A 17,237-nucleotide genomic window follows, 5' to 3' on the forward strand; every position below is an offset into this window, starting at 1 on the left:
ACAAAAATGATGCCATTTGGTCTAAAGAATGTTGGGGCTACTTACATGAGAGCCATTACAACCATATTCCATGATATGATACACAAAGAAATAGAGGTGTATGTGGACGACGTCATTATCAAATCCAAGAGGGTCGCAGATCAAATAACGGACTTGAGAAAGTTCTTTGTCAGGTTAAGGAGGTACAACTTAAAACTTAACCCCGCAAAGTGTGCATTCGGGGTTCCCGCAGGAAAGTTACTAGGATAAATTGTCAGTCATCAAGGGATCGAGCTAGACCCATCCAAGGTTAAGGCTATTCAGGAGTTACCGCTGCCTAGAAGTAAAAAGGACGTGATGAGCTTCCTAGGACGTCTCAACTATATCAGTCACTTCATAACACAGTCCATAGTCATATGTGAACCCATCTTCAAGATGTTGAGGAAAGATGCCGAAACAAGTTGTCAAAAAGCTTTTGACAAAATCAAGGAGTACATATCCACACCACCAGTCTTGGTCCCGCCAGAGCTAGGATGGCCTTTGCTACTCTATCTATCTATATTGGATGGAGCCTGCGGATGTGTTCTGGGACAACATGATGAGACAGGGAGAAAGGAGCAATCCATATACTACCTAAGTAAGAAATTCACACATTATGAAGCACGATACTCTCTACTGGAATGCACTTATTGTGCCTTAACCTGGACAGCTCAGAAATTGATGCATTACTTATGTGCCTACACTACATACCTTTTATCCAGGATGGACCCTCTGAAGTACATATTTCAGAAACGCATACTAACGGGGAAGTTAGCCAAGTGGCAGACACTGCTAAGTGAGTTCGATATCGTCTATGTAACTCAAAAGGTGGTCAAAGGGCAGGCATTGGCAGACCATCCTGCTGAAAATCCGGTAGGAGGAGAATATGAACCCTTAAAAACGTATTTTCCTGATGAAGAAGTGTCATTCATAGGAGAGGACATTACTGAAGTATACGACGGCTAGAGAATGTTCTTTGATGGAGATGCAAATTTCAAGGGAGTGGGCATTGGAGCGATTTTGGTATCAGAAATAGGTCAATAGTATCCAGTATCTACTAAACTTAGATTTTTGTACACTAACAACATGGCAGAGTATGAAGCCTGCATACTAGGACTCAACATGGCAATCGACATGAATATTCAGGAGCTGCTAGTAATCGGTGATTCGAATTTTCTTGTGCACCAGGTACAAGGAGAGTGGGCCACCAAGAATTCTAAGATATTGCCATATATGCACCATGTACAGGAATTGAGAAAAAGGTTCATGAAGATAGAGTTTCGGCATGTTCCCAAAATTCAGAACGAGTTTGTTGATGCTTTGGCCACATTGTCATCCATGATACAGCATCCGAATAAGAATTTCATTAATCCCATCCCAGTGAGAATCCATAATCAACCGGCTTATTGTGCTCACGTCGAGGAAGAGACGGATGGAAAACCTTGGTTCCATGACATCAAGGAGTATTTGGCGAAATGAGAATACCCGAAGCATGCAAACCACACTCAAAAATGCACACTCCGGAGATTGTCCTATCACTTCTTCCACAGCGGAGGAAACTTGTATAGAAGAACTCTTGATTTGGGATTGCTAAGATGTGTCGACGCAAAAGAGGCTTCTAAGCTACTTGAGGATATACATGCGGGGACCTGCGGCTCACATATGAACGGTGTTGTCCTGGCCAAGAAGATACTTAGGGCCGGTTATTTCTGGATGACTATGGAGACAGATTGCGTCCAGTATGTCCGCAAATGCTACCAATGTCAAGTGCATGCCGATATGATAAAAGTGCCGCCAAATGATCTCAATGCCACAAGCTCACCTTGGTCATTCGTCTCCTGGGGAATGGATGTCATCGATCCTATCGAGCCCACTACTTCAAACGGGCACATGTTTATTCTAGTAGCCATTGACTACTTCACAAAATGGGTAAAGGCTACATCCTACAAAGCTATAACCAAGAAAGTCGTCACAGAATTTGTCAAGGATCATATTGTTTGCCGATTCGGAGTTCCTGATTCTATTGTCACTGATAATGCCACCAATCTCAATAGTGATCTAATGAAAGCCATATGTGAAACTTTCAAAATCAAGCACAACAACTCCACAGCGTACAGACCTCAGATGAATGGAGCCTTAGAAGCCGCCAACAAAAACATCAAGAAGATACTAAGAAAGATGTTAGAAAACCACAAACAATGGCACGAGAAGCTACCATTTGCTTTGTTAGGATACCGCACTATAGTTCGCAAATCAACTGGGGCAAATCCTTACTTACTGGTTTATGGTATCGAAGCTGTCATCTCAGCCGAGGTAGAGATTCCTTCTTTAAGAATCATACAGGAAGACGAACTCAGTGATGTAGAATGGATAAGGAGCCGCTATGAGCAATTGGACCTTATAGATGGAAAAGAATGGACGCAATATGTCACGGTCAGCTTTATTAGAATAGAATGTCCAGAGCTTTCAACAAGAGGGTCAAGCCTAGACAGTTTGCACTTGGACAGTTGGTGCTGAAGAAGATCTTCACACATCAAGATGAAGCCAAAGGAAAATTCTCTCCCAACTGGCAAGGTCCAAGAGATACTATGTTTAGACTACTTACATTTCTTCATCTGATATAATTGAACTACGCTTGACCTGATTCCCGTTTAAGAAGGGATACGTAGGCAGTCCTGTGGGTTTGATCATACACAATAAAATTTTCTTTTCCCCCAGAACTAGAAACTGGGGCAGAATTTTGAGGAGGACCCTCAAAATTCCGGAGCAAGTCCAGCCAACGCCAGCATGTGCCAGATAATCAGAAATTGGTTAAGAAACTGGGGTAGAATTTTGAGAAGGATTTTCAAAATTTTGAAGAAGGTTCAATGAGTTCGTTGCTCGTAAATGGCTAAAGGATCATCTACCAAACTAGGGCAGAATTTTGAGGAGGACCCTCAAAATTCTAACACGAGAAAGCTGCGATGTCTCTAAGATGTGTTATAGTCACTAGTTCATCTAAAATTATTTGATAATTTCACCATATTTCTAAAAAATAACTCTATTTTTATCAATAATTGCACATTTTCGAAAACTCTATTTCCGTAATAGCTAAGTGTTACCCAGGGAAACTCAAACAAGGCATCCAGCATAAAAAAGCAAGGCCAGCGGTCAAAGGAACGAACCAACCTCCCCTTTACAAAACTTACAATTATTCTTTAAACACAAGCACATCTGACATAGCAATAGCATTCACAAATATATATACACGAAGCAAAATCACTATCAAACGGGCCACCAAACACTGAATGTATCCCCAACTAAGAAACATTCTACCCTTCTTTGCTATTCCATTTGCATGGGACTAAGCCCTGTCCGCATCTTGCATGATGCTAAGCCCTGCCTCCATATTTGCATAAGGCTAAGCACTGCCTTCCATTTGCATGGACTAAGCCTTGTCCTGCATCTTGCATGAGACTAAGATTTGCCTCCATATTTGCATAAGGCTAAGCATTGCCTTCCATTTGCATGGGACTAAGCCCAGTCCTGCATCTTGCATAAGGCTAAGCCATGCCTCTATATTTGCATAAGGCTAAGCATTGCCTTCCATTCACATGGGACTAAGCCCTATCCTGCATCTTGCATGAGGCTAAGCCCGGCCTCCATATTTGTATAAGGATAAGCACTGCCTTTTATTTGCATGGAACTAAGCCATGTCCCGTATCTTGCATGAGGCTAAGCCCTGCCTCCATATTTTCATAAGGCTAACCACTGCCTTCCATTTGCATGGGACTAAGCCCTGTCCCGCATATTGCATGAAGCTAAGCCTTGCCTTTATATTTGTATAAGGCTAAGCACTGCCTTCCATTCGTATGGGACTAAGCCATGTCCCGCATCTTGCATGAGGCTAAGCCTACCTCCATATTTGCATAAGGCTAAGCACTACCCTCCATTTGCATGGGACTAAGCCTTGTCCTGCATCTTGCATGAGGCTAAGCCCTGCCTTTATATTTGCATAAGGCTAAGCACTGCCTTCCATTTGCATGGGACTAAGCCATGTCCCGTATCTTGCATGAGGCTAAGCCCTGCCTCCATATTTTCATAAGGATAAGCACTCCCTTCCATTTGCATGGGACTAAGCCATGTCCCGCATCTTGCATGAGGCTAAGCTCTGCCTCCATATTTGCATAAGGCTAAGCACCGCCTTCCATTTGCATGGGACTAAGCCCTATCCCGCATCTTGCATGAGGTTAAGACCTGCCTCCATATTTGCATAAGGCTAAGCACTTCCATTTGCATGGGATCAAGCCTTGTCCCGCATCTTGCATGAGGCTAAGCCCCGCCTCCATATTTGCATAAGGCTAATCACTGCCTTTTCTTTGCATGAGGCTAAGCTGCCTCCATATTTGCATAAGGCTAAGCAATGCCTTCTATTTGCATGGGACTAAGCCCTATCCCGCATCTATTATGAGACTAGGCTCTGTCTCCAATTTTTCATGAGCCAAAGCATTGCCTTCTCATGGGACTAAGCATTGTCCTTCCGTGCATAAATGTTGCTTTATTCTAGTACTATCTATTAGCTCTTCTGTCGGGCTAAGCCCTACCCTCCATTTCACAAGACTAAGCCTTGTCTTGTTAACATCTTATTATTGCATCTCATGGGCTGAAATATCGCCAATCTGTCCAAAGTCATCATAGTCTAAAGGCATCATCCTCATAGCCGGAAGACACCATGTCATGGCCTGAGGATCTCTCAAATTTGCATATCATTATTCAAAGGCATCATGTTTCGAAGGCACCATTTTCATGGCCTGAGAACATCATTTCATGGCCTGCGAATCCCTTATCATACGCTTCATGGACCAGGACGTCATGGTCTAAGGACAACATCCTCATCGTCCGAAGACAACTTTCATGGTCCAAAGGGAATCTGCATCATGTTTAAATTTTTGCGCAAATACATGTTCGTAGCATCTCTTTATCTGCAGGTGACCAGTAAGCAACCGTTATCCCAGCAGGAACGACCTCGCTCCAGTTCCTTCAACCGTCTCAAACTTGACCGTTCACCGTAACCATTCCTTCATCCATCCCAAAATATCGTGTCCATTCTTATAATTACTTCATCAGTACATTCCGCTGATGGATCTGGAACTACACACAGCCTGATTCTGGTAAAACTAGGGATATGTAGGCAGCTCAAAAACCAAAGTTCGGCCTCTATCTTTCAAGACATACCATTCGGTCAAAATTGGCCATCATTTCTTTACCCGAAAACTCTTTCATCCTTCCCGGGTAAAGAGAGGCAGCTGTTGATACCCAATTTTTTCTTCATATATATTTAAATATGCCTACATACTTTCAAAATATTGTGTACGCATTTACAAACATGCACAAGTATTTTTATAATTTTTTAAAAGCCTTAAATCAATTTATTTCTGTATTTTTATTTATACAAATATACAATAATTATTCCTCATATTATTTTTATGATGATCTAATCATCTAAATTCATCATATATGCCCATATAATGTTTAAATATTTAATTGTATTTTTTACCATCACATTTGTATTTTTATGCTATAATTGCATATTTTTGCAACAATAGCCTATATATATGCACAAATTATATTATCTATACAGAAAAAGACTTTTCATATTTTTACAATATTAAGTAAGTATTTTAAAGCATTTTCATGCACAAATCACATTTTTATCATTTATAAATTATTTTATTAAATTAATTGGGTATTTAAAATCTAGCCCCTAGAAAATACTCAATTTCGGACCTATCCTAGCCCATTATCCACACTCGTCCAACCGATACCCAAACCCAAATACTCGTACCTGCCCTGCCTAAATCTAATCCTGGTCGTTGATCTCAGAAGATCAACGGCCCTAAATTAACCGCCCCTTTTTAATGTACCAAACCCCAAACCCTACCCTCATAATCCTAATCCGCCGCCCCCTGAATCCCTATCTTCTCTCTTCTCTCTAAGACCACCCAAACCATAGGGCGTCGTCACTCAAAAAATCCCTAAAACCCCTTTGATTCCCAACCGGGTATGGGATCATCTGGAGATTCATCGTCTTATCTTGTCTCTTACCTGTTCTGGTTGTTCGATTTTGTTGGTTTGTGAAGGAATCTCGAAGAATATCCAACCCCGATCTGTTCGAAATAGTTTTTGAATTTACCTACGGCTACTCTCCATTTATGAGTACTGCTATCTCGTGATTATGGTTCGAATCTCTGGTTTCAGGCTAGGTTTTGTTTCATCTCTGCCATTCTCTTGAAACCATAGTCTCTTGATGCTCAAATTCATTCAGATCTTTTTGGATATGAGATATTTTTAAGTTTATCTTGTTATTTTTCTTTAAAAAAATTCTATATTTCTTATTGTTAACTGATTTCTCTCGTCTTCTCAAAACTAGGGTTTCGCCCTTTTTAAGTTTCTAAGAAACACTAAGTGTTTAGACTCAATTTCTTTATATGTTCGATTGACTCGCATGACTATACTCTTCACTCTAGGGTTTTGACCCCTACCATTTTCTGTAAAAATGGCTCAGACATTTAAGTGTCTTCAACGATGGCTTTCTTCTTTGATGTTTTGACTGATCCTTTTTGAGTTTCATCTCTTTGCCTTTGGCATACCCTAGGGTTCTAATTCTCTGGCTATTTATCCTGTTGTTTTGCCCGTTACCTTTATTTCTGTCAATTAAGTTGCTAAATGATTTACTTACCTAAATAAGGGCTTGAATTTAGTATCCATATTTCCTTATTTAAGCTTTACTTGTTCTTACCCTATTTATATGTCTTTATTTTTGGGTTGATTGTGTGATTGATTCCGGGAATTATTTCTTACCTTATTAACCTTGCTCTGATTTACTGATGGATTCTGTGTGAGATTTCCTTAAATTAAGTATCACTTAGGTGATTATGTCCCCTTAATTGATTCATGACTGATTGTTAATTGATTTCTCATACCTTATGTGCATGTGATTGGCTCATTACCTTATGTGTCCTACTTTATTGCATACTATAACCCCCCCCCCAATTGTTGTGGTTCTCAGACAGATATTAGCTCACAATACACACACACACACACACACTCAAACTATTCTCCTTCTTTGCTACTTGTGCTACTAGTGCTATTATAGGTCTAGCCGACTGAAAGCCAAGGCTAGATAGTGAGACTATACTTGCTTTATATTCTGCATTCTTTTTTCTCAACTAGTATGTCTCTAGTTACAATTGAAATCGAAGCTCTATGTGTTTCATTCCTGCATTAGTTCATTATGCATTTGACTTCTTTGTTCAAGCATGCCTAAATTCTGCCCTATTCAATGTACAACTAGTATGTCTACACTTTACATGTTTATTTGATGCTTGACCAGCCTGTGTGTTGATTTATGATTAATCCTTTAGCTATGTGATCATGTTATGACCCTACTTTGTGTGTCTAATTCTGTCTTCTACATCTTTGCTCCATGTTTTAGTTGCCTGCTATCCTGGTTAATTCATTAAGACTATGAAGCTCCTAAGTATTCTATATTGTCTACATGCCTCCCTACCCCGATTCATGTACCCTCAATGAGATTCCGATATGTTCCCAACCCCTTTCACCCTTGTGTGCAAACCTGCCTGCTAAAGTGCCTGTGAATCTGAACCTTCTACGATTGACTGGCTGCCTACTGAATTTTGCTATAATTGAACTATTTTCAAAATGTTATCTGTATTCTTCTAAAAACTAGTTTTAATTCCTAGTGTTTTCCTAAAACTAGTCTATTCCAAAAAATCTTTTTACTCCTAAGAAATTATTTTCACTAAGTCTTTTCAAGCACTCTCACTTACTCTTAGGTTACTAAGTTCTGCCCTTCTGGTATGTGTACTACTTAGGGATCCTTGAGATCTCTCTAAACTCTGGCATATCAGGGCTGCCTTTTCCACACTGCACATAACCAGTCCCTACTTGAGAAAAGTCTTGGTGTGAGCACTGCCCGGGATCCTTGAGGTCCTTAGGGAACTCTAACACACCTAGACACTTGTTGGCTATGAGATTTCTGGGCATTTGAGACTACATTGAAGGCCTGGTGCTCTCGGGTTTATTTTGGTCCTGTTTTAGGCTCCCTATAGTATTACTTTACATTTCGTCTGTATAATTTATGCAATTCTGGTCTGTAATAATTATTTGTAAACAAATATCGGGGTAACTAATAAAAGGAGAGGTAGTTGTATGATACTATGGTTAAAACTGGGTAGAAAACATGTTATAGGCTTTATATTCTGTGAATCTGCATTAGAATCCATGTTCTAGGATTGATATGTTCATTTACATTTAAACCATGTTGAACTTGTGCATTAGGTATCATGTTTTAGGGCCTTCATGTTTACTGCTTCAGCATGTTGCATGCTTAATTTCTGGTTCTTCGCAAGTACTGTCACATAGACATCCTGCTATTAAATGATAAAACTATCATTCCTGTATGCATTAGATACCATGTTCTTAGGAACTCTGTTTGAACCATGTTTATTTCGATTAAATCGATAGCTATCCATGAAAAGGTTTAAAACAAGCTCACGCATAGGTATCATGTCTCTAAGTACAAATTGATAAATCGCATGTTATAATCTGTATCACTTAGATCCAACATGCCTATAGGTTGAATAATCTCAAACTATTTAAAGATCTCCTGCGACTGTGATTGTGTAGAATCTCACACCTAGGCAAGCCTTAGGTGGTTAATATCCTTGTGTAAAACTGAAAACTGTGTTCTGATTGTTTTCAAACTACTTAAGTCTAACAGATTTTGAAAACCAGTAGACAAACTGGTTAGGATTCTGCCACTTCCCTTAAAACGAACCCTGCATATCCTGTATCTGTAACATTCATCTAGATATCATGTTCTTAGAATTTCTGAACTTCTTCAAAAATTAGTTATTTGAGACGTGATGTTTATTTGCCTATGTATATGTGGAGGTAAACATGAGCCTTTTACCTGCTTCCTTAATTGACAGTCTTATATGTTATTCGTTTTCGCCTAGACTTTTCCCTTTTAAACACCTTAGGATTGTCTAGAACTGCCTAAGTCTAGAGGTCCTAAATTCCTCTGGGGCTTCATAGAAGGGACGAGTAGCAGCACGCTTAGAGGTCGTTAATCAAACTCGCTTATATAACCATTAAGGGGGGGTAATGGGTAGTAAAAGGATTTGATGATCTGCACGCTAATGTCACGTGTAGCCCCTCTAGTTGAGGAGGATTATCGGGCATTGCACAGATTGATCTTGTAGGCTAATCAACTTAGGACTTCTCTTTCCCAATTCCTATATGTGTTTAAATTATCTAAACTTCCTTTTTCTTTACATATATGTGCGTTTAAGCTGTCCAAACCTCTTTTACTTTCATTATCTAAATTTCCTTGATCATATATGTATTTAGACTGTGAAAACTACCTTTATTTGCAAATATGTATTAAGACTGTTTACTTGTTAAAATGACTAATTCACATAGTTTAAGTTCGACCGGGACCCACCATTGTGGACCGCAAGGGGTGCCTAACACCTTCCCCTCAAGGTTGTTTTGAGCCCTTACCCTAATCTCTGGTAATGCAAACTAGTTACATGAGTTAATCGCTCTAGGTACCCTAACGCACCTTAATCCGTTAGGTGGCAACTCTTCAAATTCAAATACCCAATTCCCAAAAAGAAATGAGTTGTTCCCCCATGAATGTTGAAATCCGGAATCCATGAGGAAAATGGGGGCGCGACAACTTGCCTATCTTTGGCAAGTATACGGTCCTAAATCAAGAACCATCTCCAGACCTTCGAGATTTAGATGATATTTCATCTTTATACACCTACTACCAGGCCCTATGGGTCCGATTTAGTGAGATTTTTACTATTTTTATTCTTCGTTTTAAACTAGGGTTTGCCTGATTTCCCTAAATTGATTCTAATTGATTTTGCATGATATATTTTCCTTATCTGTGTTTAATCGACTGCCTTTCCTTGTTTAGGTACTTGATTTTGATGTTATATAAACCCCTCCCTAATTTCCCCTTAGGAGAGACTCCAATCGCAAAAAGCTACTATTGTTCTCTTATTCTTTCTTGTCTTATACTATTCTGAGGCTCCGTCTTTTGGCTGGCTGAAAGCCAAGGCCGCCGAAATTCATTTCTCGAACCTTTCTCAGTGTGAGGCACTGCCCGGGGTTCATTCAAAACCCTTGGAAACTCTAACGCACTGAGATTCTTGGGTTCTACTATTCGTTTCGCTTTAACACTAAGGTGTTGCTAAAATTACTTCTCTTGTTTACTTGTTCTTCTGTAATTGGTAATGTATCTATGACTCTTGCAATTTCATTTCTTTCCATTTGTATTCCTGCTCTGCACATCTATGTCTCTAAGAATTTGTATGAATCAACATGCCAGTATATGTTTTGAAGCTCTTCTTGAGGCTCCATGCCTTCTAGTAGTTAAACTTGCCTATTTGTTACTTTGATTCTATATTCTAAGGTTGCCTGCTAAAGTATATGCTTGAATGTTTATTATTGTTGCTCATTCGGAGTTTGGTTTCTTCCCTTGCCAAGTACTATTACGAATAACCAACTCATACCTAGAATGTGTGTTAATCCCTGTTGAGAAATTTATGCTCAGCCTGTTCTACTATTAAGCTATGACATGTTCACATGCTATTTGCAATTCTAGTGTGTTTTTGACTCAATAAATCCTGTGTTCCTCAAATATTAGTTGATACCTTTAGAGCATTCTCTCCTATATGTGTCCAACTAGTATAAGGTTTGATGTTTGTCTGTCCTATTGATGTGAAGTTGACATGTTTTTGCTTACTGTAAGCTTTCTGGTATTGTAACTGTTGATACCCAATTTTTTTCATATATTTTAAATATGCATAAACACTTTCAAAATATTGTACATGCACTTACAAACATGCACAAGTGTTTTACAATTTTTCTACAATTTTTCAAGACCCTAAATCCATTTATTTCTGCATTTTTAATTACATAAATGTTCAAAACTATCCCTCATATTAGTTTATGATGATTTAATCATCTAAATTCATCATTTATGTTTATATGAGTGTTCAAATATTTTAATTGCATTTTTAAGACTATAATTGCATATTTTGCAAAAATAGCCTATGTATGCATTATTACATTATCTCACCAGAAAATAGCTTTTTGCATTTTTAAAATAACGAGTCATTGTCTTAAAATATTTTCATGCACAAAAATCATTTTTATAATATGTCTTATTTTACAAATTATTTTATTAATTAATTGGATATTTAACAAATAGCCTCTTTAATTTCTTTAATTTTTCAGACCTAACCCCTAAATATTAGCTCAAATCCTTTTAAAACCAGCCAAATTCACCCCCTAGGCCCAACATATACCTTCCCGACCCAATAAACCTGTCTAATCGTGGTCGTTGATCTTTTAGATCAACGGCAAAGATCAACGGTCCACAATTAACCTTACCATATTAATCCCAAATGACCCCCTAACCCCCTCCCCCCTTCACTCTTTCATTTCCACCGCCTTCGTTCCCTAACCTCTCCAACTCTCTCTCAACTCGCCCCTAACCCTAATTGCCGTCACCGGTGGGGACCTCCCTTCCATGGTGTTTTTGTGCATTCTCTGACCACCACCGGTCTCCTATACTCTCTGGCTACTTGATTTCATGAGTCCTTGAGAAGATCTCATGGAAATCCAACTTTTTCTAGCTTGAAAGTTGTTTATCGTCCTGTCTCAAGCCACTTTCGTTTGTGAGTATGGATTTCCTCTAGCGTCTAGTACGAATCTATGGGTTTTCGATTGATTCTCTTTATCTCTACTATTTTTTGAAAACCCTAGATTCACTACTATTCGAATCTTCTCGGATCTTTGTAGATCTGAAGTTATTCGAGTATCATTGGATGTTTTTCTTTAAAAATCTCTTGGTTTAATTAATTGTTTCGACTTCGTTTAATCTTTCTGAAATTAGGGTTTATACGAGATTTTTCTTCAAAGATTTTCTAAACCTTTCAGTGTTTAAACTAATGGTTTCTTTACATGTTTGATTAATTTTTGTGTATATGTTTAAACCCTAGATGTTCCTGTTGTGACACTGATTTCTTCAATTTTTTTGTTATTGTGTTTATTTCTGTGAACCACTTGTATTGACTGATTCTATTCTTAGTTTTGAACAATTTTTCCGTTAAAATCAGTATTCTTTGGGATTTTTACTTGCTTTCCTTATTTGTGGCCTGTAATTAGTGTTACTTTCCTTATTCCAGCTGATTAGTTAATTTATGATTTGTTACCTTATTTAAGCCCCAATCAGGGCTGGTAATGGATTTTCTTTGTATTGATGACTTTCCCGGATCTGTTTGTGCAAATTAATGGGGATTAGCCCCAATTAACTGATTGATTATATCTACCTACTTTATTTATGAACTCCAAATCATTTTTTTACCTTATTTGTTTCATCTCCCTAAGTGCTATATATACACTCTCATTCTAATTCTTAGACACGAATAATAGTTCAAAATACACACACATAAACTTTCTCTCATCTCTCTTTCTCTCTCTTTGCTACTTGTGTTCATTGCTTGTCTAGCCAGCTGAAAGCCAAGGCTAGGCTGTCGAATCCTGCCTACTTTACCTTCTATTTCTGCTTCCTTAACTGGTATGCTCCCACTATTGTCATTCAATTAAACCTATATGTTTTTCTTATAATCAGCATGTCTTTCTTCTAAACTTGTATGCTTTCCTACTCAGCATGTCTACTGTTATTTAATTCAACTATGTGCCTTGTTCTCAGCATGTCTACTTATTTCATTAGATCATGTGCTTCATGATTATTATTCCTAATCAGCATGTTCACTGACTCTATGCTTATTGCTATTCAATTTGACCTGTTTGTTTCCTCATAATCAGCATGCTTTTCTTTTGCTTAAGCAAAACCTATGTGTTTACTACAATAAGCATGTCTACTTCTGTTCAACCTATATGTTACTGCAATAGCATGTCTACTTCTGTTTGATTGAACCTATGTGTCTTGTTTTCAACATGTTTACTCCTGTTTTAGCCAGACCTATGTGCTTTTGTTTTCAGCAAGTCTGTATACTTGCTCATGTCTAAACTGGACCTATGTTTGTTTACTTCTCCACTCGCATGTTTTTAAAGTGTTTACCTCTCACAGACTCCTGACCAATATGGCTCCCCATACTTACTACCCCTTTGAATGTGACTATCTGAGTGATCTCAGCATGCCATGCCCTTGATTAGTGTCTGCTCAGGAAGTAAGGAGCATACCATGCTAGGTTTATTCTTTGGGCCTCTATTTAGGCTCCCTATAGCATAGTTTGTTCCTTCTATAATTCATATGGTCTGTAATAATAATTCTTGTAAATAGATATTGGGGAAATTAGTAAAAGGGGAGAGATTCTTATATAACTTTTGGGAAATTGGGATAGAAATCACGTCCTTAGGTTTATTATAACTATTTGCTTGCATTATAGACCATGTTCTTAGGGCTATTTACTTGCATTAGATACCACGCCCATATGTATTGCAATATTTGTTTACTTAGGTACAATGCCCATAGGTATTGCAATATTTGTTTTTAGAAACCATGCCTATAGGTTATTGCAATGTTTGTTATTTAGATATCATGCTTATAGGTTATCGAATATTTGTTCATTTAGATGCTATGCCTATAGGGTTTAAAAACCAATCTTGCACTTTAGACACCATGCATGTAAATCAGTCTCTATATGCCGACAAAGTTTAGATCAATTTTTGCATGTCAATAAGGTTTTAAAACTAATTGCTTCATTTAGATGTCATGCCTATAGAATCTTAAACCAATTTTTGCATTTTGCTACCAGTATCTACAAGTCTAAAATCAGTCATTACACCTAGATAGCATGTCTATAGGATCCGAACTGCCTGTTTAAAATCATTTACTGGTTTACTGCACTCCTAATTAATGACTAGATACCATGTTCATAGGACATCACTATTACATGCCTAGGCAAGCCTGTAGGGCGACTAAAATCCTACAAACTGTAAAATTATTGTAACGACCCGACCGGTCGTTTTGAGTTTTGCACTTTGCTCGCCAGTTCTCGGGCATGACTTGCCTCGTATAGTGTGTTATGACTTATGTAAATCGTTAGTGTTGGGTTTCAGGTTAATCAGAATGAATTTGGAAGAACAATCTCAGTTGAGAGCTTAAAATTTGAAAGATTTAACCAAGGTTTGACTAGTTTGTATATGATCTCGGATCAGAATTTTTATGATTTGGTAAGCTCCGTTAGGTGATTTGTGACTTATGAGCACTATCGAAATGGGTTTTGGAGTTGTAGAGAAGATTTAGGCTTGAATTGGCGAAGTTGATATTTTGGCGATTTCTGGTTGATAGGCCAGATTTTGATATAGGGGTCGGAATGGAATTCTGAGAGTTGCAATAGCTCTGTTATGTCATTTGGGATGTGTGTGCAAAGTTTCAGGTCATTCGGACGAGGTTTGGTAGACTTTTTGATCAAAAATGTGTTTTTAGAGTTTTTGAAAATTTTAAGGTCGAATCCGATGAAAAATTTGTGTTTTGATGTTATTTTGAGAGTTCTTAAAATTGGAACAAGTTCAAATGATGTTTTAGGATTGGCTGGTGTATTTTATTGAGGTCCCGAGGGCCTCAGGTGGATTTCGGAAGGTTAACGGATCAATTCGGACTTGAAGAAAGCTGCTGAAATTTCAACTTCTGCAATTTTTGCAGGTGCGTGAACATTAACCGCACCTGCGCGACCGCATATGCGGTGAACAGTAACCGCATCTACGGTTGCTTCACCACACCCAAGCCGGAGGCTAAGGAGAGCAGAATAAGGTGAAGGTGGATACCGCTCATCAAGAGCTTGGTTAAGTGTCCAAGACCGTATGCCTTGCTGGTTGGATCTGAATCTGCTCTATAGTTATCTAATCTATTTCTTTTTCCTACCTCCCCTATGAAGGGAAGTACAGAACAGTAACCAGTGAATAATACCGCATCTGTGGTGAACGGTAATCCCGCACCTGCGATGGACAGTACCGCATCTGCGGTGAACAATAAAACCGCACCTACGGTGAATAGTACCGCAGATGCGAAAATTGCTGGACAGATTAGTTTCAAGTTCGGAAAATGGGACTTCGTTCCATTTTCCATTTTTACCAAATTGGAGCTCAGGGAGAGGTGATTTTTGGGAGATTTTTAGAGGGAAATAACGGCGTAAGTGTTCTTAACTTAATTTTTGGTTAGATAACTCGAATCTGTTATTAGTTTTGGCATTTAATCCGTTTTTTTGTTAGAAAAGTTTAGAAAACCCTCTTGGATAGAATCGCGGATTTGAGGGTCGAAATGTGATGGGATTTGGATAATTTTGGTATGGTTAGACTCATGTGGAGATAAGGAATCCGTTGATGTAAAAAATTTTGAGTTTTTGAGAAGTGGGCCCATGGCTCAGGTTTTTGCTAATTTCGGGATTTTTGACATTTTTTGATTGTATTTGCTTGGGCTTTGTTCCCTTAGAATATTGTGACGTATTCGTTCTGATTTTGGATAGATTCGATGCGCGTGGAGGCCAATTCGAGGGGCAAAGACGTCGCGAACTAGAGAATTAGCGGGTTCGAGGTGAGTAATGATTGTAAATGATGTTCTGAGGGTTTAAAACCCCGGATTGCACATCGTAGTGCTATATTGAGGTGAGGCACACGCTTGATGACGAGCGTGGGGTCGTGTACTATTGGGGATTGTGACTTGGTCCATCCCGATTGATGATTTTACCGCGTATTTGACTGAAACTTATTTGTTATCATCATGATTTGGGTTGATTGTCATATTTGGGCTTTGTGCCAACTATTTGAACCCTTCGGGGATTTTTATTACTATTTCCTCACTGTTTTGACTTATTAATTGAACTCAGTCATGTTATTTTCCACTGTTTTACTACTCAACCATTTTTACTCCATTTTGAGACTTAAATGATATTTTAAATGCTGTTTTGGGCTGAGAAACACTATTTTACCAATGCCCGAGGGGCTTGTGAGTATTTTTGACTGAGTAAGGCCGAGGGCCTAGTTGTGAGGAAACACTGATACTGATTTGAGGCTGAGGGCTTGAGATATGTACACCACGAGGTGGCTATTTGATATTGTTTATGAGGTTGAGGGCCTGAGATATATATGCCACGAGGTGGCTTGACTGATATGAGGCCAAGGGCATAGATTTGATGCCACGAGATGGCTTGATATTACTCTTGGGCCGTATGGTGCCCCTTCCGGAGTTTGTACACCCCCAGTGAGCGCGGGTACCCATTGTATGTGAGATATAGTCCGAGGGGCTGATATTGTACTATGTGATAGCCCGAGGAGCTGGTATTGTTCTATGTGATTGCCCGAGGGGCTGGTATCGTTCTATGTGATTGCCCGAGGGGCTGGTATTGTTTTGAGATATTGCCCGAGGGGCGAAGTTGTTGACATTGTGCCCGAGGGGCGAACCTTTATATGTTTATCTTTCATATTTACTTGTCATTTTACCTGTTAAACTATGGTATTTGTGCCCAAGAGGCGGATTTATGTGCTTATCTGCACTAACTATTTTTGGCATTCATTTGCGTAACTGTTAGAAAAGTCATTTTCAAAGAAGTTTAAACTGAGCCAAAATATTTTAAAGAGATTTTTACAGCTTCACTACTTTCTTACTAGTTTTGGACTGCTTCTATACAGTATCTTGATATGTTTTACGTGATTTCTTACCTTCGGTCTTTATTTATTATTATTACTCACTGAGTCGGAGTACTCATATTACTCTGATCGGAGGCAGAGTCATCAGAGTTTAGCAAGGTAGTTGCTGGCGTTCGCAGCATTGCTTTTCTCTCTCTTCATTTCATTAGACTGTATTTGTACACTTCAGACCTTCAGTTGTATTAATACCCTAGCAGATGCTCGTGACTTGTGACACCCCGGTTAGGGCTATGTTGGGTTGTATATCCGCTGTTTATTACCATTAAATCATGTTTAGACTGCTCTTATATTGTTTAACTGTTTTTAAAAGAAAAGTGAATTGGGTCTAATTGGCTGGCCTTGTCTTCACGAGAGGCGCCATCACGACCGGGTTCGGGGTTAGGGTCATGACAATTATACTTTTGCTATTTGTGAATGGTCCAGATTCAGCAAATCCTAAAATCAGTAGGCAAACTGATTAGGTC

General features: G+C 38.8%; 2 protein-coding genes across 2 annotated transcripts; both read left to right on the forward strand.

Annotated features, from left to right (window-relative positions):
- The first annotated feature begins 1,104 nt into the window (after positions 1-1,104).
- On the forward strand, positions 1,105-1,497 carry LOC138885219 (uncharacterized). Its single transcript, XM_070166132.1, has one exon. The coding sequence runs from the start codon at positions 1,105-1,107 to the stop codon at positions 1,495-1,497; it is 393 nt and encodes a 130-aa protein (XP_070022233.1).
- A 582-nt stretch (positions 1,498-2,079) lies between these two features.
- LOC138885220 (uncharacterized) lies at positions 2,080-2,535 on the forward strand. Its single transcript, XM_070166134.1, has one exon. The coding sequence runs from the start codon at positions 2,080-2,082 to the stop codon at positions 2,533-2,535; it is 456 nt and encodes a 151-aa protein (XP_070022235.1).
- The last annotated feature ends 14,702 nt before the right edge of the window (positions 2,536-17,237 follow it).

This window comes from Nicotiana sylvestris, chromosome 2, assembly GCF_000393655.2.
Source record: "Nicotiana sylvestris chromosome 2, ASM39365v2, whole genome shotgun sequence".
NCBI classification, from domain to species: Eukaryota; Viridiplantae; Streptophyta; class Magnoliopsida; order Solanales; family Solanaceae; genus Nicotiana; species Nicotiana sylvestris.

Coding starts and splice junctions, on each gene's coding strand:
- LOC138885219 (XM_070166132.1), top strand. CDS start 1,105: ATGGCAGAGTATGAAGCCTGCATACTAGGACTCAACATGGCAATCGAC.
- LOC138885220 (XM_070166134.1), top strand. CDS start 2,080: ATGAAAGCCATATGTGAAACTTTCAAAATCAAGCACAACAACTCCACA.